Here is a 23,106-nt window from a genome sequence, read left to right on the forward strand (position 1 = left end):
ACGTCTGGTGGTGCCTCGAAGGAATTAGTCAAGTCGACTCAGCCGCCCGCTTCATTCTCCAAGCAGGTGGCAGACTCCCTGAAGCGCATCAAGGATAAGGGCTCAAGTGTCGGGCCTAAGCATCCTCCACCTTCAAAGCCTGTCGATAAACCTCCAAAGACCTCGACGCCCATCCACTTCACGCTGCCGCCGAAGGTGGCGCCAAAGGTTTTCGCCCCTAAAACGGCCACCGACCTGCCCGAGAAGGTGTCCACTGTGCCGAAGTCGACAACGGTGGTCCCGGCCATAAAGCCTCGACATTCCTCGTTGGAAGAGCAACAGGAACAGTTTATTGATGCAGAGACAGGCAGACTTTCCCTTTATAAACGGAAAATCGCCCCGGAACAGCCAATGGAGTCCTATAAAATTCCACTGAAGAAGAAAAAGGATTCTACTTCAACTCCTGTTCTTGTGGAACGGGTATCTCCACGTGGTCATGATGTCTCACCCACTTATTCAGATGTGGATACTGGGGAAGGTGATCATGAGGAATACAGCTTTCCAGTATACACTGATCCAGATGATACCAATCGGCCCTGGGCAGCTGCTGCTGACCCAGGTGATCCTCACTCTACCCCAGACACTCAAGGGTATGCTGTGAAAATATTGCCTACAGAGGATTCGGCAGCGTTTAATGCCCTCATTGAAAGAGCGGCTAAAAACCACGACGTCCAGCTACATGCTGACCCCATTGAAGTGGATTTTCTTTTTGACACCTTTTCCGTCTCAGAGAGGACTGTCAAGACTCTGCCTATGTTGAAGGGTGTCTTGAAGCATGCTGGGGAAATCTTTAGGGAGCCTACGAGAGCCAGGGTGGTAAACCCCAGAATTGAAAAGAAGTACAAACCAGTGCCTGGGGACCCTACTTACATCAAGGGACAGTTGCCGTTGGACTCTCTTGTTGTTTCTAATGTCTGGAAGAGGGCTGATTCACAAACAACGGGTGATGCTCCTCCCCCAGATAAGGAATCTAAGGTGTTTGAGGCATCGGGGAAAAGGGTGGCGGCTCAAGCGGCCAATATCTGGCTCATTTCAAACACTCAGGCACTTCTAGCCAGGTATGACAGGGCACATTATGACACACTTGAGACTCTGTTACAGCACCTGCCAGACGAATACAAAGAGGCAGCTGAGATGCTCATTCAAGAAGGGAAGCTCATATTAAACGCTTCTATCAAATGTGCACTGGACGCAGCAGACACCGCGGCCAGAGCTGTTAACACTAGTGTCATGCTGAGACGACATGCCTGGCTCCGAATCTCTGGGTTCAAGCCAGAAATACAGACCACCATTCTAAATCAGACAGTAAACCCTGATCATCTATTTGGCCCAGAGGTGGACACCACCTTGGAAAAAATCAAAAAGGACACTGAAACTGCTAAGTCCATGGGGGCTCTACAGTCCCAGCAGTTCCGGGGTGGTTCTTTTAGTCGCTCAAGCACTAGAGGTGTTTCCAGAGGCCAGCTCTCCCAAACCGCACAGTACTATAAGGGCGGCACGCAGACCACATACACCAAACAAAGTCGAGGTGGATATCGTGGAAACAGCGCCAAAGGCAGAGGTCGTGGAAACAACAACTTCAGATCCTCCGTCACTAACAAACAGTGAAGCCTTGTCACTGCCCCCCGACCACACAACACCTGTCGGGGGGAAACTTCAACAGTTCCTGCCAGTCTGGAAGTCCATCACCACAGACAGGTGGGTCACACAGCTTATACAGTACGGTTATTGTGTGGAGTTAACATCCACTCCACCCAACATACCCCCAAGACACTGTCCTATGTCCGCCGAGCATTTGCACTTATTGCAGCAGGAGGTCCTCGTCATGCTGCAAAAAGGGGCAATCGAGCTTGTGCATGTGGAAGAAAGAGGCACAGGAGTTTACTCACTGTACTTTTTGATACCAAAAAAGGACGGGTCCCTCAGACCCATACTGGACCTCAGACCCCTCAATCAGTACATTCTATCGGAGCACTTTCACATGCTGACCCTGCAGCAAGTCCTACCGTTGCTCAGTCAGGGGGGTTTTCTCGCAACTTTAGATCTAAAGGATGCGTATTTTCACATTCCGCTGCACCCGTCACACAAAAAATACCTCCGGTTCACCATCCAGAACAAACATTACCAGTTCAAGGTTTTGCCTTTCGGGGTCACCACGGCACCCAGGGTGTTTACAAAGTGCCTGGCGACGGTGGCCGCGCACCTGAGAAGACAAAACATTCACGTCTACCCTATTCTGGACGACTGGCTCATCCAGGCAAAGTCAGCCCAGCAGTGTGCCGCCCACATGTCCCACACCATTCACCATCTTCACGATCTGGAATTCTCACTGAATTACCCAAAGTCCCACCTGCAACCCGCCCACATACGGTAGTATCTGGGTGCGACGATAAACACTCTGGCAGCCACAGCACAGCCAAATTCAGTGAGGGTCAGCAGCATTCAATCGCTGATAAAGAAATTCAGACCTCAACACTCGCTTCCAGCGCGCGTGTTTATGCAGTTGATAGGCATGATGGCCTCCTGCATCTTCATAGTCCCGCACGCGAGACTACACATGCTTCCGCTTCAGGAGTGCTTAGCACGTCAGTGGAATCAGGCTCACGGAAAATTAAAAGACCTAGTGTTGGTGACCGGTCGCGCATACAACTCTCTGCATTGGTGGAATCCACAAAACCTTTGCAGGGGCCGACCGTTCCAGGAGCCTGTGCCACAGATCATTCTGACGGACGCTTCTCTCCAGGGATGGGGAGCTCATGTACTCCACTACACTGTGCAGGGACTATGGACAGCACAGCAGAAAAATATGCACATCAACCTTCTGGAACTGGTGCAACAAGGTTGTGTTTATCAGGACGGACAACATGACGGCCATGTACTACATACAGAAGCTGGGAGGTACACACTCTCCACAGTTGTCTCATCTGGCTCAGAACATGTGGAAGTGGGCCATTCAGAGAAACATCTTCCTCATGGCCGAACACCTCCCAGGCAAGGACAATCCGATGGCGGACCTGCTCAGCAGGTACAGCCACCAGATGCACGAGTGGGATATACATCCATCAGTACTCCACCCATACTTCCTAAGGTGGGGTCATCCAGAGATAGACCTGTTCGCCACAAGGGAAAACGCTAAATGCCAAAGCTTTGCCGCCAGGTTCCCACAGTCGCAGGGAAATGTGATCTAGATGAACTGGTCAGGCATATTTGCGTACGCTTTTCCCCCAGCACCACTAATACCGCTAGTGGCACGCAAGCTGAAGCAACACTCGATGACTCTCATCCTGGTTGCTCCAATGTGGGCACGCCAACCATGGTACACCACGTTTCTAGAACTCTCCTTGGTACCGCATCAAAGGCTGCACCTCACGCCCAGACTTTTGACGCAGAGCCATGGCGACATTCAGCATCCAGATCCGCAACAGCTCAACCTGGCGATGTGGCTCCTGAGGTCTTAGAATTTGGCTACCTCAACCTGCCTCGTGACTGTATGGATATAAGGGAGGCAAGAAAGCCCACCACTAGAGCATGTTATGCGGCTAAATGGAAGCGGTTTGTCATTTATTGTGCCAACAACAACATTAATCCGCTAGATGCATCTACTCACAACATCTGTTATCTGTTACATCTATACAAATGCAATCTAGCCTATGCTTCCATTCGTATACATTTATCCGCAAAATCCAAAACAGGCAGCATCTCTCACTTTTCAGAGTGCCTGCCATCAAGGCTTTTCTGGAGGGACTCAAACGAGTTATTCCCCCACGACACCCACCAGCACCTGTATGGAACCTTAATGTGGTCCTCACCAGACTGATGGGTCCAGCTTTTGAGCCTCTGCACTCATGCGAGATACAATTCTTGACATGGAAAGTGGCTTTCCTAATAGCAATCACATCGCTACGTCGAGTTAGTGAACTTCAGGCACTAACTATCCAAGAGCCATTCATACAGATTCACTCCAATAGGGTGGTACTACGCACTAACCCTAAGTTTCTGCCTAAGGTAGTTTCACAGTTCCATATCAATCAAACTATAGAACTGCCAGTGTTCTTCCAGAATCCTGATTCAGTGGCAGAAAGAATGCTCCACACACTAGATGTCATAAGAGCTCTGATGTACTACATAGATAGGACAAAGGATTTTAGGAAAACAAAACAACTGTTTGTTGCCTTTTCACCACAACACAAAGGCAACCCCATTTCCAAAGCAGGTATAGCCAGGTGGAACGTTAAGTGCGTACAGATTTGCTATCAAAAGGCTAAGCGCACATTAACAGTTCCCCGAGAGCCTACTCCACACGAAAGTTAGGGGCCTCCATGGCCCTCCTTGGAAACATTCCTTTAGAGGAAATCTGTAGAGCAGCCACATGGTCTACCATACACACATTTACAAAACACTACTGCGTAGATGTGCATTCCAAACAGCAGGCAGCTGTAGGGCAGGCTGTTCTAAAAACACTTTTTCAGACTGCTGCAGCTGGCACGGGCGGCCGCCGCTAATAGAGGGACTGCTATATTTTCTATGCACAGATATGAATTCAGCAGCCCACATGCCTCGAACCGAATATGCTACTTACCAGTATGCATCTGTTCTTGGCATGTAGGGCTGCTGACATTCATATCGCCCGCCCTCCTCCCCGGCGCCTGTAGCGGCTGCAGCACTCAGAATTACTCTTAGCATGGTCATCACTTACTGTATTACACTCCATCTCTGCCACAATGGCTAAAAACAATCTGAGGATGGAGTCGATGCCCATGCGCACTGTAGTCCAGGGGAGGAGCCACCTATCTCGTGATACTTCGAAGACTCTTCCAGGACAACAATGTGCAATCATCCGGATCCAACACTAGGCGGCGATCTATGCACAGATATGAATGTCAGCAGCCCTACATGCCAAGAACAGATGCATACTGATAAGTAGCATATTCGTTTTCAGGGGGTGCTTCTGAGGTGCCCTCTGGGTACGTGGTCGGATAAATCCCACACTGGCCTCAGTGTGAATTCATTGAAAGGAGTAGTTTGGTACCAAACACTCCAGTGTTCAGTGAAGCCATCATGGTGCTGTGGAACACGAGTTGTCAAGTTACCAACCCATGAACTCTATGGCTTCACTGTCACATACAATATTAGGAAATGGACCCAATAATGTTGAGGCATATCTGCTCATGCAGATGTGCCCTCATCTGTGCAATTGTGCATCCTGTGTTAGGGCTGTGAGGCCTTCTAGAGGAGTCACTTACCTATGCTTTGAGGCAGTGTTAGCTGGCATGGCACCCTGGCAGGGTGCCATGTCGATCTTGTTGGTTTCTACCTCACAGGGGCATGCAACCTGCAAGGGCAGGCCATGGTCCCAGTGGGAGGGGGGGGTCCCAAGAGACCCTCTAAAGCTCCCTGGCCCTAGGTACCTATAGTACCATTTTCTAGGGTCTTACAGGGGATAGAAGTACCAATTGGGGATTTGTTTTTGGGAATGAAACACTGGCACAGGGGACCTGGTTGGCAGTGACCCTGTCACTACAATGGAAAACCCATCAAAACCAGACAGAAAAGTGGGGGGGCTAACCATGCAAAAGAGGCACTTTCTCACATTCAACATTGTTTGGTTTGTGACATTCACACTGATGCCAAAAGAGGTCTGGAAACCTTACAAAATCTGTTCAAATTGAGTATGTTCGAGGCATGTGTGCTGTAGATCCACATGCTTTGCGTACTCCTGCCATCTAGTGGGTCTGGATGTTTGCAAGTTGTTTTTATCGAAGAAGTCTTTCCTAGTGACGAGGTAAGGTGACTCCTCCTTTCGGTGATAGTGCGCATGGTCATCGACTCCATTGTTAGATTGTTTTTTTCCACCTTGGGTTCGGACGTCTATTGCTGCGCTCCGGTACGAAACCGTTCTTCGGGTTCCCCTTGACGCACAATCCTCTTTTTGCAGCGTGAAGCTTTCTGGATTCACTATGCTGTGCATATTCCGCAATCTGGTGGTTGGGTCCGGAATCGTAGTCTTTTTTTATCTTTTTTTTTTTTTTGTAGCCCAGGTGGGCGTCGACATCCCACCATTTGGTGTACCTTCGGTGACGTTGGCATGCTTCCTGCGGAAGCTCCCACCCTTGGGCCCCATCTTCAGATTCTTTTTTCTGCCGGTGGGTCTGGATCGTCGCGTGAAGCTCCAGACGTTTTGGAGGAGAAAAGGAGAAAATACAGCAACTTTTCGACAAAAAAAACCTGAGAAGATTGGGAGAAGAAGACTATCAGAGAGGAGATGACGAAGAATGGGAACCTCGAGATCTTCGACGTCCTTCGGAGAATGCGCACACAGGGGGCCCCCTGAGCGCAGGGATGTATAAGACACCCTTTAAATTCTGCAGATACTGCCACCACAAGTTCGCGCAGAAGGACCAGCATCCGGTCTGCAACCTCTGCCTGCCAATCGACCACGAGAGCAAAGACCAACGCCTGCTCAGTCTTCAAGCCGAAGACACTTCGGGTTCGAGAGAAGCAGAGGATAGCTCACTACACGATGCAGGGCAAAGGCCAGGCCCCGACGCTTTACGAACTGGGCCTCTCCACCGACGACCAGGACAACATCGCAGAAGGTCCAGATGACTTCACGATCGCAGAGACCGATAAGAAAACGTCAGACAAGGTAGGAGAGTCTACGACCCCGAAAACCTCAACAGGGCCTTGAAAGCCTGAGGCAGACTCTCGGAAATCAAGAGTCCAGAGCCTCGAAGGGAGCACCAGCGCCGAAAACTTCAAGGACCGAAGCTGCACCCTCCGAAGACAGGCGAAAAGCCAAGGTCGTCAAAAGCAAGCCCCCGAAAAAGGGACTTAGACTTCGAAGGAGAAGGAGCCGAAAAAAGGTTCGACGTTGATGACTCCGTCGAAGAGAGCAGCCGAAACGCTCAACGACTAGCAGGCCGCACAGTTGGAGAGGAAGAAAAGAAGGCTCGAGGCCGAGATGGAGAACATCCTTCAAAGGAAGAAGGACTTCGAGGAAAAGATGAAGTTTCAGGATCCCCTCGAAGCCTGCGGCGGCCGTCGCCGAGGTGCAGGAGCACAAGGAGTTCGACGTCGAAGAGCCGCTGAAAACTCCGGAGCCCTCGGAACACGAAGAGGAAGAGGACCTCTATTACACAGAGGGTGAATATGGGGAGCAGCAGTCAAGCTACGGCTCGGGATCCTCGACGGCCCAAGACCTGGAATGGCAGGACATCAAGGCCGAAAACCCGGAGGAGGCTGTGGAGACATACCCCTTGAGGCCTTCGCCGCCGGATGACATTGGGGCATACAATAAGGTCGTCAGGAAGGCAGCAGCAGCTTATGGGGTTCAGCTGGAAGAGGAGAAGCCTAAAGCAGACTTCCTGCTGGGAACATTGCTCCCCACGCAGACAAGAAGCCAGTTCTTACCCATGCTGAAAAGTATCACGGACCAGGGGAAGGAAGCGTTCAAGGACCCGGCTACATGCAGATCAGTCACGCCGAGGACAGAGAAGAAATACAAATTCTCCTCCCAGGACCCTCCTTCCATCAAGGAGTCCGTCACAGCAGATTCAATAATCGCTGCAACGGCCAGAAGGGCCAACGTCCCAACAACATCTGGGCCACCACCTGACAAGGAAAGCAGGAGGATGGACCTGACGGGCAGAAAAATTGAGAGGAACGCCGCAATGCACTGGCGGATGGCTAACTACAACACCCTCCTGAACAGGCACCAATACCAGCATTGGGATGAAATCGGCCAATTGCTCAAGCACTTCCCAGAGCAATACCTTCAGAGGGCATCACACCTTGTGGAAGAGGGGAAAAGCATTGCTAACTTGTGCCTGAAGACCGCCTTGGATGGGGCTGAAACATCCAGCAGACTGATGGCTATAGGCATCACAGAGAGAAGGCAAGCCTGGCTCAGGATCTCAGGCTTCAAAACTGAGGTTCAGAACAACATCATGAACACACCTTTCAATGGAGAAACACTGTTCGGAGCCCCAGTTGATGAGAAACTCACCCAACTGAAGAAAGACAACGAGACGGCAAGGTCCATGGGGGCCCTGCAATTCAGGGGGATTAGAAGAGGCACTCCTACGCGGAGGCCGAACGGAAGAGGTGGAAACCAGCAAGGACAATCTCACCAGGCGTTCCACCAGGGTCAACAGAGTGACAACCAAGGTCACCTGGGCCAGCAGAAGCAAAACTGGAACTATCAGAACAGGGGCCAGTCCTTTCGAGCAAGAGGAAACGGACGGGGCCAGAGAAGGAGAGGCGGTGAACAACCCCCCTCTAAGTGACTTAACACGAAAAAGGTGCTCACCCACTCAAACCCTCCGGGGGAGGAGCACGAGAAAACAAAGAGGAGAGGGCTACACGGACAAGACACAAAAGAACATGTAACACAAGTAGGAGGCAGGCTGAGATTTTTTCTCCAGGAGTGGAGAAAAATAACCACAGACAAGTGGATACTCAACATCATACAGTTCGGATACTGCATAGTTGGAAAAGAGACCACCAAACAGAAAGCCAAAGAAAAGAGAGCACTCAGGAAGAGAGCTGCAATTGCTCCAAGAGGAAGCTCAAGAACTCCTCCTCAAAGAGGCCATCGAACCGGTCCCATTCAAAGAACGGAACAGGGGAGTGTACTCAAACTACTTAGGACAGTGAGCAAGATCTTGGGAATGATGGCGTCATGCATACACCTGAACCCCAATGTACGCCTACAGATGAGACCACTCCAAGAGTGGCTGCAACAGCAATGGTCACAAGCTACAGGAAGTTGGGAGGATCTAGTGGTTGTAACGCACAAGGTGCAGGAAGAAATGAAGTGGTGGACCAAAGAGAGGATAACAATAGGGAAGCCTTTAACGGCATCGGACCCAACAGTGACCATCACCACAGACTCATCCCAGAAGGGATGGGGCGCACACATAAACAGGCTCAGAGTGAGGGGTCTGTGGAGCCCAGCGGATGCGGTCAGACACATCAATTACCTGGAGCTGAAAACAGTGTTGCTTGCCCTCAAGGCCTTTCAGAAACAACTGTACAACCAGAAGGTGCTGATACAAACAGACAACACCACAACAATGTTTTACATCAACAAGCAGGGGGGAACTCAATCATTCCCTCTGTCAAGCTTGGCACAGGAAATCTGGAGATGGGCAATACCACTCAAAATAGACCTGCTAGCCATACACCTGCCAGGGAAGGACAATGTAGAAGCGGATTGGCTCAGCAGGCAGACTTCAGCATCCCACGAGTGGGAACTCAACATACAGGAAACGGAGAGACTATTCACGAGGTGGGGCACTCCGACAATAGACCTGTTTGCAACACGCCAGAATGCAAAATGCCAGTACTTTGCATCCAGACAACCAGAGGCACTATCCCAGGGGAATGCCCTATGGATAAGCTGGTCAAAAACATTTGCCTACGCTTTTCCCCCGATATCACTGATCCCCAGGGTTCTCAACAAATGCATGACGAGCAACATGACGCTCATCGTTGTGGCACTACAATGGGCCAGGCAGACCTGGTACTCACAGATAATGGAGATGGCGCAGTGTCCACCCCACAAGTTCTCAAAAAGAAGAGAATTACTCTCCATGGAAAACGGAGAAGTTCTACACCCAGAGTCGGAGAGCCTCAGCCTCTCAGCTTGGCTCCTGAGGACTTAGAGTTCGCACATCTAAAACTACCAGAGAGCACCCTGCGGGTGCTGCGAGAGGCAAGAAGGCCCAGCACACGCAAGTGCTATGGGGAAAAATGGAAAAGATTCACTCAATGGTGCTGCAGGAAAAAACTCCATAGAAAGCTGACCAGGGAATCAACGGTGCTAAGATACCTCACGCACCTAATAAAAGCTAAGCTAAGCTCACCTCGCTGAGGGTACACCTGGCAGCGATTGTGGCATACACAAGAGGAGAAACAGGGAGAAGCTTCTTTACATCTCAAGTAGTAAAAAGATTCCTGGAAGGGGCTAAGAAAATAGCGCCACCAAAAAGGATGCCGCCGCCGGCTTGGAACCTGAATGTGGTGCTGACAGAGCTCATGAAAGCACCTTTCAAACCCATCCACAAGGCATCACTGCAAATGCTGACAATGAAAGCGGCCTTTCAAGTAGCAATCACCTCGCTACGCAGGGTGAGCGAACTACAGGCACTAACACTACATCCAGATACACAGTGACAGGGTCGTGATGAGAACAGACCCGCACTTCATGCCAAAGGTGGTGTCAAGGTTCCACATGAATCAGAGTATTCAAATTCCTAGCTTCTTCCAGAACCCCAGGACAAGCGCCGAGAGGGTGCTCCACACTCTAGACGCAAGAAGGGCAGTGATGCACTAGAGTGAAAGGACAAAGGAACACAGGAAGATAAAACAGTTCTTCGTATTCTTCGTAAACAGTTACCTGGGTAGACCAGTGACTAAGAACACCATAGCTCGATGGATCGCACAAACGATACAATTCTGCCACAAGCAAGCGGGGCAGGACCTAACTGGAGGGGCACAGGCCCACTCGACCAGGAAGAAAGGAGCAACAATTGCCTTTCTGGCCAACACACCAATTCAGGACATATGCCTGGCGGCAACATGGGCTTCAGTGCACACATTCACGAAGCACTATTGCGTGGATGTACAGATGAACAAGGAAGCATAAGTAGGACAAAGTGCTTCAACATATATTCAACAACCAACGCTCATCTTTCACCCAGCCGCCACAAAAGTAACAAAAACCGCTACAAAATCTATGCACAGCATAGTGAATCCAGAACGATTCACGCTGCAAAATGAATAGTTTCTTACCTGTCAGTGTAGTTTTGCAGCTTGAAGATCTTTCTGGATTCATTAGCGAACCCACCCGCCTCCGCCAGAAAGATGAGGCTGGAAATAAAGGTGGAAACACATGGAATAGAAAGCAAGTTGAAGCTTACAAGATACGTGAAAAGAATTACGTTGGAAAAAGGATTAACAGACATAGCCATGGATTCACTACAAGGACACAAAAGAGAAAAAAAGAATCCGAAGTTGGCGCCCAAGGGTGGGAGCTTCCGCCGGAAGCATGCCGACGTCACCGAAGGTACACCAAATGGTGGGGCGTCGACGCCCACCTGGGCTACAAAAAAAATAAAGAAAAAAGACTACGATTCCGGACCCAACCACCAGATTGCGGAATATGCACAGCATAGTGAATCCAGAAAGATCTTCAAGCTGCAAAACTACACCGACAGGTAATCTATTTGTTACCTTCGACGGTATTGTTTCTGCATGCGTTCCCACTCCTCCGCATATCATTTCGATGTCTGAATCGACCTTCCATTGGAAAGCTTAGTGGACGGCCTTCGGGGACTAACCGCGCTCGGTCAGCTCTCCGTCGATAGATCTGACCTCGTTTTAAATTCTGTCCTCTGTGCCACGCGAAGTGTGCAACTTGTGCTTGTCTTCCGAGCACAAGTTTGATTGTCTTCCAATCAAAGAAGACTCTTCGTTATCGTCTGACTCCACGTCGAGAGATGCAGCGTCAAAGCATTGAAGACACACCGGACATCATCAGTGAAGATTCCGGCAAGAAGACATCAAGGCTTCCGCGACAGAGAAGGAGGAAGCCTTTTCCAAACAAGACTTGGAGCTCGAGATAGACCTTGACGCTGAAGAACTGCCACAGGGACAAGTTGATGTGAGTACCAAAGACCCCTTGCCCCCCCAAAAACACAAGGCTTCTGCACCATTTCTGGCCAAGGTTAGCACCAAGATGACGTTTCCGAAGCCCCGCCTCCGAGCCCGGCCCCAAAACAAATAGTCAAGCCTTCCGGCTCGGTACCAGGTCGCCAAAAGTCCTCTTTGGAGCTGAAACCCTCCGATTCCAAGCACAAATCCTCTGTGTCTAAACCCAAGCAACCATCGGAGCCGAAACCTTCTGCGCCGAAAGGCCAGCCTCCATCAGCACCGAAGACAATGGCCCTGAAAATCTTAGATCCGAAAGTGAGCACTTTTCCGTTAACACCTGATACAAAGCAGAAGAGGCTACATATTAATCCCTAGACTGCCCATATTCACACGAAATTGTAACTAAAATACAATCTGTAGCCACAAGTCCTTTCCATCTGCCACACCTACACCACCTGTGTCTCCACCTGAGAATCCTTTGCAGATTACACCTCCAGGATTCCCCACAATCTCACCATGATGATGACGATGAAGGTGATGGAGAGGTGAATCTCCCAATGGATCCATGGAGTGATTACACAATTGATCCCTCAGGTGATACTGATCCAGACCTTTACCCAGCCAAACCTTCCCCTCCAGACAGCAATGCATCACACCAAGAACTCCTTGCCAGGGTTGAACATTACCATGGAGTAGAACTACACAAAGAATCACTAAAGAAGATTTTTTGTTTGAGACTTTAGAATCCACACACAGGTCATCACAGACACTTCCCATGCATAAAGGCATGATGAGACATGCTGATATTTTTAAAGACCCAGGGAAGCAATAGAGAGTATTGGACTGGAAACTCGACAACTTGAGTTCCTCAGCACCATGATGGCTTCTCTGAACCCAGGAGTGTTTGGTACCAAACTACTCCTCCCTCTCAATAAACCTACACTGATGCAAGTGTGGGATTTATTGAAACGTGTACTCAGAGGGCACCTCTGAGGGGCCCCTGACAACCTACCAACCCTGGTATGGTCACAGACTGACTGTAGGTAGCCTGACACCACCAGACCTGTTTCTGGATCCATGGGTCAAGAGCCCCCGCTCTCTGGTACCAGGAACAAAGCACATCCTGGGCAGAGGTGTCACACCACCTCCCCCATGATGGGCAGAGTGCTCCAGAGGGAAGCTTCAAAGTTCTGCCGCCTTTATAATGCAATCTCCAGCCTTTGCTGCTAGCAGCAGATGGCAGCCCCCAGTTTACACCTCCACTTTGAGTGGAAAAAACTAGGAAGAATAGGAGGTGTGCCCACCTCTGCCAACTCCACTCCTAAGGTGCAGGAGGTGAGGTGAATCACATCTTTCAGTCCCCGCCATCTTGAAGATGTGGGGAATCCTCCAATCGGGGCTAGGTCTATGCCCCCTCTCACAGGAGGGTGACATAATTGTGGGTGTAGCCACCAAGGGAAGGTGCCAATTTGCCCTTCCCTTTACTCCCTCGAAATGTCCCTAAATTTAGTATTTAGGTGGCTTCCCCAACCGTGAAACTAGTTCATGACGACCTAAGAAGAATAAGGACGAAGAAGATGCCGTGCAGAAGACGGAAGACACCTCCTGACTTCCCCAGCCCTTGTCCTGTCTGCAGACCTCGAAGGTCCTGCGAAGAAATGATGCCTGTTCAGCAGTAAGCGCCCACCACAACCCCTGGGAGGACTGCCTGCCTGCCTTTGAAGAAAACCAGAACTCCAGAGGACAGCAGCTCTTGCCACAAGAAACCAACACCAAGCACTCTAGTGACCCCCGGATCCACAGTCCCTGACCACTCAGCACCAGACTCCTTCGGCCTGTGTCCAAGTAGCTCACCGATCCAGAAAATGTTCCCTAGCAATCCTGAGTCCAAGTCCAGCATTTGCTGACCCCTCCTGGACTCCACTATGATACCTGCAGTGTGAATCCAAAGGCTCACCGCGACCGCCTCTGGTAAGAGAACCCAACGTCGAAGGACAACCCTGCACCCGAAGCCACTGGGCCTCGGTGAGTTTGACAGACAGTGTCCCTTAGACCTACAGCATTTCCACTTACCTCTGCTGTTGGTTTCCTGTGTGCTACCTCCAGAATGTCACCTGCAGACCATTTCAAATCCAAGTTCCTCCATTGGTTTGCTTTGAGCTCCCAATGCTCTGCTTGCATCCTACACCGAGCTGCCCTTGTGCCGCTGGTGGTGTTTGTTTGGAGCTGCCTTCTGGCTATCTCGTGCTTGTCTAAATTCCCAAAGCTTCAGCCTTGCAACTGATTTACCTACCTGCAAGCTGTGTGTCTAAAATCTCCCCCAGTCTCCTTTGAGTAACATCGTGCCCAATCTTCAACTTTAACCACTGCACCTGGCTGACTCTGTGTGGCTGGTGGTGTGCTTACCGGAACCCTGCCCTCTGCTAACCCTGCAACCCAAAGACTGGATTTTTGTTCACTTACCTGTAAAACCGTATTATTGTTTTCCTCCAAAGGTTAACATTGCAAAGACTAAAAATCGCACCAAGTGTCCACTTTTGATCCTGAAATGAATTTCTATTTAAAACTGTACTTGCCTTTTTGCAAAGATATTGGTCTTGAAATACATCTTTAGCAAAGCTTATTTTAAAAAAATTGTTGTGGATCTCCTTTTTGATTTGTCATTTATTGGTCATTGTGTGCACAATCAAGGTCTTACACACCTCTGTGATAGGCCTAAGGCTGCTTGCCGAGACTACCACAAATAGGACACTGTGGTTTTGCATTAAGCCCTGTACACTTCTGGGGAAATCTCTGGACTGTGTGCATGGTATAACCACTTTAGTGGTATAGCATATACAGAGCCAGCTTCCTATATCTGGGCTTCATTCGAAGAGGAAAAAACAGACCAACTCAACCAGGCATACCGTCTAAGAGCAACTGATTGTCCAAACACGCTTGCCACAGAATTTACCGTGCTCAGGCCACTTTTAATAGTTTGCCTAGAGGCATCTTGGTTTTCAAGTACCATCTTTGTAAAAATTCTCCCTGAGGTGATCATGTAGATAAAATATGAATAACTGAGCCACATCCCACTGAGTTAGAGTATATCTTCAGGCACGTGGCGTGGAGTACTTTCGTTGGATATGTTTTATTTTATTTATTTTATTTTATTGTTGTTTTATAGAGCACAAACTTGACCCGTGAGGCTATCGGAGCGTTTTACAAGGTACAGTGGTGAACAAAACTAAGTTTAAAGTGCAGAAAATACATAATCAACAGATAGGATGGCTAGGGGTGTGGTGCTAAGAACAAAGGGAGAGAGGGGGATACAGGAGAAGGTTCAAATCACTGTTTGAGTCAGTAAAAACAAAGGTCCCCCGTATTCTCGGTGGAGAGAATGGTGATCTGGGTGAGAGGCAATGGTCGTAGATTCATCTGTTCCAAAGTGGTGGAGGAGGGCAGGCCTTAGATGAGGAATTTACCCATGTGAAAGGTTTTGGCCTCTTTTTAAATGTGCTAGAGAAGGAATTCTTCTGCTATCGGGTGGGAAAGAGTTCCATATTCTTGGTGCTGCTCCGGTGAAGGCCCTATTGTAGGTTCTTTTGTTCTGAAAGAAGGCAGGTTGGAGTAAGAAGTTGCTAGCGGGTTGGGATTTCCTGCTTCCTCCAGATACCACTAGTTCTGTGCTAGATAAGCAGGGGAGTTTGTGTAAAGAGCCTTATGTGTAACGCATGCCAGTTTCAACTGGATTCTGGCCTCTAAAGGGAGCCAGTTAAGCGCTTTCATGTGCAGGGAGATGTGGTCAAATTTCCTGGTACCTGTGAGAAGTTTTGCAGCCGTGTTGAGACAGGCTTTTATGGGTGCTAAGGAGATCTTGGGTAATCCTGTAAGGGTGGAACAACCATATTCCAGTCTAGAGATGACTAGTGGTTGTACTGCCATGTTTAAGTCCGGAGCGTCTATGAAAGGTTTCAGCTTCCAAAGGTAGCTCAGGTGAAATCTGACAGCTTTAGCCATCGAGTTAATGTGATCTCACATGTTCAGGTTACAGTCGAGGATTATGCCCAGGGATTTGGCAGAGTCCACAACAGTTGGCGGGCAGTTCAGGGCTGTGATGGACTTGATCCACATCTGAATCTCCGGATTGGCTTTTGAAGGGGAGATTAGGAGAAATTCAGTTTTCTTTGCGTTAAGTTTGAGTTGGTTATTGGCAAGCCATTGGACAGTCAGTTTCAGGGTCTCGTTCAGGGAGAGGATCTCCTCGAGCCAAGAGATATTGATGTAAATTTGGGTCTCGTCCGCATAAATATGGTAGGAGATGTTGGCGATACGCAGAACTTTGGTGAGTGGCTCTAAGTAGAGATTAAAGAGGGTGGGGGACAGGGTTGAACCTTGGGGGACTCCAACCGTGACCGGGGTGGGTGCAGATAGATTGCCGTTGATCAGGAGTCTCTGGGAGCGGTTGTGGAGGAAGGACCTGAACCATTCTAGGACCACGTCATACAGACCCATTCTGAGATTGAGACGTTCAAATAGTTTTTCATGGTTGACCGTGTCGAAGGCGGAGGATAGATAAAGGAGGATTAGAAGGAAGGTTTTGCCTTGGTGTAGGGCTTGAGGGGCATCGTCCACGATGTGGAGCATAGTAGTTTCAGTGCTGTGCCCTGGTCTGAACCCTGATTGGAAGTCGTCAAATAGGTGGAAGTTGTTGATGTTCTGACTTAGTTGCTGTTGTACACACTTCTCCAATACTTTGGCTAACAGTGGGATATTGGAGATAGGTCTGAAATTGTCAGGGGAGGCTGGATCCAGTGATGTTTTTTTCAGAATAGGGAGGACTTGGCCGGCTTTCAAAGGGGTTTGAATCAAACCCTGCTGGAGAGAGGCATTGATTATTGCAGCTCAACAGGGAACAATGGATTGGTAGGCGGCAGCGAAGAAGTTTGGGGGAAGCGGGTCATTAAAGTGGTTATTTGGGTTTAAGGTAGAAAGGATTTTGGAGATGGAATCTTTGTTACAGAATTCAAAGTCATTTCAGCAGGCTTAGTTTTTAGGTGGGGCCAGAGGCAGTGATGCAGAGAAAGGGGGCAGGTCAGGAGGGGGATGGGAGTAAGTGGCGGTACTGAGTTCAATTCCTAATGCCGTGGTTTTATTAGCGAAGAAAGAGGAGAATTCCTCTGACGATATTAGGGATTTGGGGAATTCTTTCTGTGTTTTAGCCAGTTTATTAGATTGGAGTTTGACCAGTTCAAAGAGCTTGCGAGGACTATTCTTGGCGTTCCCCAATTCCGATCTGAAGTATTCTTTTTTGGAATTGAGGATGTGCTTGTTGTAGGCGATTCTCGCCTGGCAGAGAAGTTTTAGATGCATTGCCGACGGGTGTTGTCTCCAGAGTCTTTCCAATTGCCGTAGGGATCTTCTCTCCATGTTGAGGGAGCTAGTGAACCAGGGGTTTCTGTCCTTAATTTGTATTCTTTTTAGTTTGAGGGGCAAGATTGTCCAGAATGTTTGAGATGGATGACACGTAATGTTCATTGAGCAAATGTGCAAGGGGGGGGTCAGATTTGCTCTAGTTTCAGAAGGTCAAGGTTCTTGGTGTCTCTGGTCTGGGAATTACCGGTTGCGACGTCTTTGTCTTGTGTGTCCCTGTTAAAGTGAAAGAGATGGAGTGATGGTAAGACCAGTCACATGGGTCTATGGAGATAAGTTTGACTGAGGATTCCTTAGAAATTATCCAGTCAAGGATGGCCCCTTTAAAGTGGGTTGGTAGAGAGCAGGCTTGAGTTAGGGCTTGGTCAGTTATAACGTCTTTGATGGCATTGACATGGGGATCTTTGGTGTCATTCTAGTGCAGGTTGAAATCGCCCAGGAAAATTTTTTTGGCATTGGAGGAAATCTTAGTTGTGATGATTTCCAAGAGGTGATCAGTGGAAGAGTTGTTAGAACCTGGAGGGTGGTAAAAAATGTGCAAGTTACAAAGGTGTAATGAGTTGCTGCAAATGGAGAGTGCGAGGTATTCGCAGTAGTCAGTGGAGTTCGCCAATAGTTCTGTGACCAGCAGGGAGGATCGGTAGATGCAGGCAATGCCTCCTACTTTCTTGTTGGAATATCTGTCCAACCTGGCGATGTTGTAGTTGGGAGGGACTAATAAGACACGACAGGGGGAAGAGTATTCATTGAGCCAGGATTCAGTTAGTATGGCTAGGTCTAGGTTTTTGTTCAGGATGAGGTCAGCGATATCAGCGGTCCTCTTCCCTTCTGCTTCCACCTTTTATAATTCTCTCTCTGCTGGGTTTGTAGTAAAGGCACCAGGAACTTGCTTCAGGCAGCAAGAAGCTTGCACCCCTTAAGTCTTTGGAGACCGGTGTATTAAGAAAAATGGGGGTGAAATTGGCACCTGGAATTAAGGATGGGCATAAAGCTTCTCTGGGGCGAACCCTCAAAGCGGAGGATTGGGCACTGGTCCTAGCGCAGTAGTCTGGGTCAACCGCACCGCTGGTGTAGTCTCTTAAGAGAGAGAAAATTCCAACTCACAAATCATGACGGACCCAGCCTAGCACCTGGGTATATTTACGAAACGAGTAGCCTGTAGGTAGCTAGATTATCTGCAAAAATGATTTACAGAAGGTAAGTAACCTTAAGTATAGCATTAGCAAAATGCTTACAAAAAAGAGCAAAGAAGCAGAATGCTAGGTATTTTATTGGTAAATTAAGTCTACTTTTGAACAGTAAGCATACTGTTTCTGGTGGATTTGTTTGAATACTAGAACGTCTATTCCTTTAAAAAAAAAAAAAAAAAAAAAAAAATATATATATATATATATATATATATATATATATATATATATATATTTTTTTTTTTACCCTTTCCACTGCTCTCTCCTGTTCTTACAGTATTTTATGCCCATAGGATGTAGATGTATTCAAATTTGATCACATTTCAAACAGGGAGACCCTGTCACTGGACTGTTGCTGGATAAACAAGCATTAAAATTGAAGAACAGTGACCTTTATGGCAGAATTTATGTATTTCAAATATTGATATTTATTACCTAAACCCTAAAACTCTGGCTCAAAAACATCCCCCGATAAAGTTTCTTTATTATTGAAATGTTGAGTGCCTGTTGTCAGTTCTGGGTGGTGTTATGTTGTGGTGTTTGCACTGCACTAAATTAATTTTCTTGTCTACTTTTGTTAATAGGAAAGTTAATCCAGAACTTTGAAATGAAACTTGGCTGGGGCAAAGCTGTTCCTATTCCTCCACATCCTATATACATTCCACCTTCTATGATGGAACATACACTCCCACCACCCCCATCAGGATTACCTTTCAATGCACAACCAAGGGAGAGGCTGAAGAATCCCAATGCACCACTCTTACCACCTCCCAAAAGCAAGGAGGATTTTGAGAAGGTAATTTAAAAAAACATGCAAATGGTTGTATCCAATTTAAAATTCTAAATCTGCGGTAGTCTTTGTAAAATGAAATTATTTTTTGGTGGCCCATGTTAATATCATTGTATGTGTTTGGACTTAGACCAATATCATCTCACTTGGGGCACCGCTTTATCCCTAGCCGTAGGCAGTAGTATTTATAACCTGTTGAAAGAGTGCAAGTGTTGTATAACTTGTGTATTTGCCAGCTTTGTGCAAAAGCAAATAATGCAGTTTGTTAGAGCAAGTAGATGTTTAAGAATAGATGAGAGCATACACTATAGGCAGAATTTCAGTAGTTTCCACCTATGTGTTTCTAGCAGCTGGTAAGTATATTTAAAAAAAGTTTCCACACTTATCTGATAGACGTCTAGCTGCAGATTCCTTACCTTTGAACTTCCAGGGGTCAGACTGGATTCAGAAGATTTTTGAAAGTAGTACCCCTGCACGCCCATGATTGCGTTCGCCAACTCCACGTGACATCATCGCGTGAGTGACGCCTGCATCGTCATTATAACAGCCACTCCGGTGCGCTTAAGTCAGTGCTTTTCTTTTTGTGCCAGCCAGCGCAGATCCGTCAGAGACCTACCTCCTGTCATTTTTTGACATACTTTTTTTTCGACTTTTTGTCAACTCCTTTGGGTGTGTTAAGGATGTCTAGCAAGAAGATCTCGGGGTTCAAGCCGTGCTTCGTCTTTCACTGCACCATGTTGTTCACACATCACCACCTAGTATGTCTCTGGTGCCTGGAGCACGACCACAACATGAAGTTATGATTCACCTGCAGGGGCATGGCGCCGAAGGCTTTGAGGGAGCGGTCCCTAAAGCTGAACAGGGCCCGGCGTACGGCCCCACGGAGGTCGCCTTGCCCATCTCACTCACAGTATCGGTCGAGAGGAAGGTCCGAGCACTGCTCTGGAGGTTTGAAGTCCTCTTCCTCGAAATTGTTATGGTCAGTTAAGAGGCACCACAAGAAGACGAAGCATGCTTAGACTTCGCCCCGCCCGTTGCGCGACGAGACGGAGAAACCTCGGCGTTCGAGGTCCCGCCCCACGGAGCGGTTGTCTGGGCTGGCTCCGTATTTCTACCCTTTCCGGGTCCGGAGTGACCCCATGTCCAACTAACTGAATTTTATAACACCATGTGTGCCATATTTGGGTGGCCTGACTGTGCCAGCGCGCCCTCGGGCCCTGCAGGTTCAAATGGAGATCCTGTGGGTTCCGTACCTTTGGCTCCAGCCACTGCCTCCTACTGGACCGGTTCCGGGTCCAGACAGGCACCAGTCGTACCTTAGCGCCCTTCCAAGCGCCATGTCTGACGCCGAAGTCCTCAGCGTTCCCAGGGCCCACCAGCAGCGCCTCCCCAATCATTCCGGACGACACCGAGCAGGATTGGGGAGGCAGCAGGATCCCTTTGAAATCCCACAACCTCAAGAACTGAACTGGTATGAGAAACTGGGGGAAGCCAGGACACCCCCGCCCCCAAGATTCTCGCATGCTGTCCCCCCCCCCCCCCCCCCCCCCTTCCCTCCCACACACACACCTGGCTATGCAGGAGTTATCATTTGCAATGGTGGTGCATAGGTGTTGGACCTACAGCTTCCGACGGTGGCAGTAAAGACTAACGTCTTCGCAGAGGTCCTGCAGCCTGGTGTCTCTGAACTCTTGCTGTCTTCAACGAGGCCTTAACAGACGTTCTTCTGGGTACCTGGTCCCAACCCAGCACTGGGACTCCTGTGAACCTCACCGGGCAACCCAGCTTTTCACACCGCCCACCCCACCCCACCAGTTAAGGTGGTCAAAGCTTCCCCTTCCAGTGGCGCGTTGCCTTCCGCGCCACCGACAGGGAAACCAAAAGGCTGGAAAGCTTTGGTAAGACAATTTTCTCTTCCTCCAGTCTAGTATTGCGGAAGATGAACACCGCATGCCTTTTGGGCCTTTATTTCCATTCGATATGGTATACAGTTGTGCAGGTGCTGCCCAGAGTCTCGAAGGAGGACCGGATTCTGCTCCCCAAGCTATTTCAGACAGGAGAGATGCATTGAAGCTTGCCATCTGCTGCGGCTTGGACACAACATACTCGCTAGGCGAAGCAATTTCCTCAACAGTAGCCATTTGGCGCCAAGCCTGGCAGAGGACGTCTGGATTTTCAGTGGATGTCCAGGCTAATCTTCTGGACATGTGCTTTGATGACTCCCATCTCTTAGGAGACCAAGCAGATGCTGCGCTTGAGTGTTTTAAGGACTCATGGGCGACTGCCAAGTCCTTAGGCCTCACCACAATTTCCTGGCCTGTGTCTTTTTGCTCCTTTTTGTGGTTACGGCAGGGGCTTCCAACTGCTCCAACCTTACTCCAGCCAGAGAGTACCGCAAGTTTAGCAACCTCTGCGGCCCTAGAAAGCGGTTCACCCTGACACCGAGGTTTGAGCGGCCAGAAGTTGAGCAAAGCCATAATTCTCCCCTCCACTGCAAAACCTTCCTAACCCGATTCCCCCCGGATCGTATACATCCAGTTGGTGGCAGGATACACCATCCTCTTCACCACTTGTGGGTCATCTCCTTGGTCAGGTGGGCGTTGCAAATATTCCAAAGGGCCGACTTCCTCCCCTTCAAACTACTCCTCCATCCATGTCTTCGGCTCAGGATTGGCTGACAGAGGATCATCTTGCTCTACTATGTGAGGAAGTTAGGACTCTCTTGGCCAAGGAAGCTAGAGAGAGCGTTCTCGGGCCAGAAATAGGCAGTGCCTGTTATTCCTGCTATTTTCGGGTTCCAAAGAAGGACAGAGACCTTTGTCCTATCCTCGACCTCGCAGCCCACAACTACTTCCTTAAGAAGGAGAAGTTAAAAAATGTCACCCTTGCTCTGGTCCTGTTTGCTCTTAACCAGGGAGATTGGATGGTAGCGTTGGACTTACAGGATGCCTATTTCCATATTCCGGTCCTGCCTGCCCATTGTCGCTACCTGCAGGATTACGCTGAAACACAAGCACTTTTAGTGTGCCATGCTCCCCTTTGGCCTCACCAGTTCCCCTTGGGTGTTCACAAAGGTGATGGTGGTGGTCGCAGCCCTTCTGTGAAGATCAAAAGTTCCAGTCTTCCCTTATCTCGAAGACTGGTTGCTGAGGGCAGGCTCGCTGCAAGCCGTTGTCTCCCACTTCCAGACTGCGGCGAACCTCCTGCACTTGCTGGAGTTCACTATCAACGTGCCGAAGTCACACCTAACTCCCTCCGATGCTCCCTTTCATCTGAGCAATTTTGGAAACTGTGCTGTTTCAGGCTTATCCTCCCTAGTGGCAAGTCCAGGATATTCAGGCTATGATACCGATGTTTCAGTCTCTATCCTGGATTTTGGTGAGAATGACTCTGAGGCCTCATGTCCTCCTGCATTCTGCTTGTGGACCATGCCAGATGGCACATGCAGACTCTACAGTGGGGCCTGAAGTTCCAATGGGCACAGCATCAGGGAAATCTAACCTACCTGGTTCAGATATCGGAGGGCACTGCGAAAGACCTCTAGTGGTCGCTAACAAACCGCGATTTGGTCAGAGGCAGATCCCTCCCTCTCCCTTCCCCAACCAGAACTCACAATAGTGACGGATGGGTCTCTTCTGGAATGGGGGATTTGGAGATCAGAAGACTCTGGTCTTCGGTGGAAGCCAGGCTCCATATCTTCCTGTTGGAGCTTCGAGCGATTCGATTAGCACTGAAAGCCGTTTTGCCATCCATCAAGGGAAGGCTATTTCAAGTCCTCACGGGCAACACTACTGCCATGTGGTACTGCAACAAACAGGGCTGTGTGGGGTTGTGGACCCTCAGTAAAGAGGCCCTGCGTCTCTTGACTGGGCTTTTCCCTAGTAGTTCAACATCTGGCTGGTTCTCTAAACGACAGAGTGGACTAACGCAGCCGACGGTGCCTTGCGGATCACGAGTGACGTCTCCATCTAGAAGTGGTGCAATGAAGAGCCTTGGTTAGATCTGCTCGCTTTCGAAGAGAAT

The 23,106-nt window shown here is 49.1% G+C and overlaps 1 protein-coding gene across 3 annotated transcripts in view; it reads left to right on the forward strand.

The window, feature by feature from the left end:
* Window positions 1-23,106, forward strand: part of U2SURP (U2 snRNP associated SURP domain containing) — an 835,376-nt gene that overhangs the window by 260,458 nt on the left and 551,812 nt on the right. For all 3 annotated transcript variants that reach the window (XM_086943721.1, XM_086943722.1, XM_086943723.1), the window contains one exon: window positions 18,878-19,089. In XM_086943721.1, the coding sequence (XP_086799847.1) occupies window positions 18,878-19,089 (212 nt within the window). The remainder of the gene's footprint in view (window positions 1-18,877; window positions 19,090-23,106) is intronic.

This window comes from Lissotriton vulgaris, chromosome 11 (assembly GCF_964263255.1).
Source record: "Lissotriton vulgaris chromosome 11, aLisVul1.2, whole genome shotgun sequence".
In the NCBI taxonomy this organism is placed as follows: Eukaryota; Metazoa; Chordata; class Amphibia; order Caudata; family Salamandridae; genus Lissotriton; species Lissotriton vulgaris.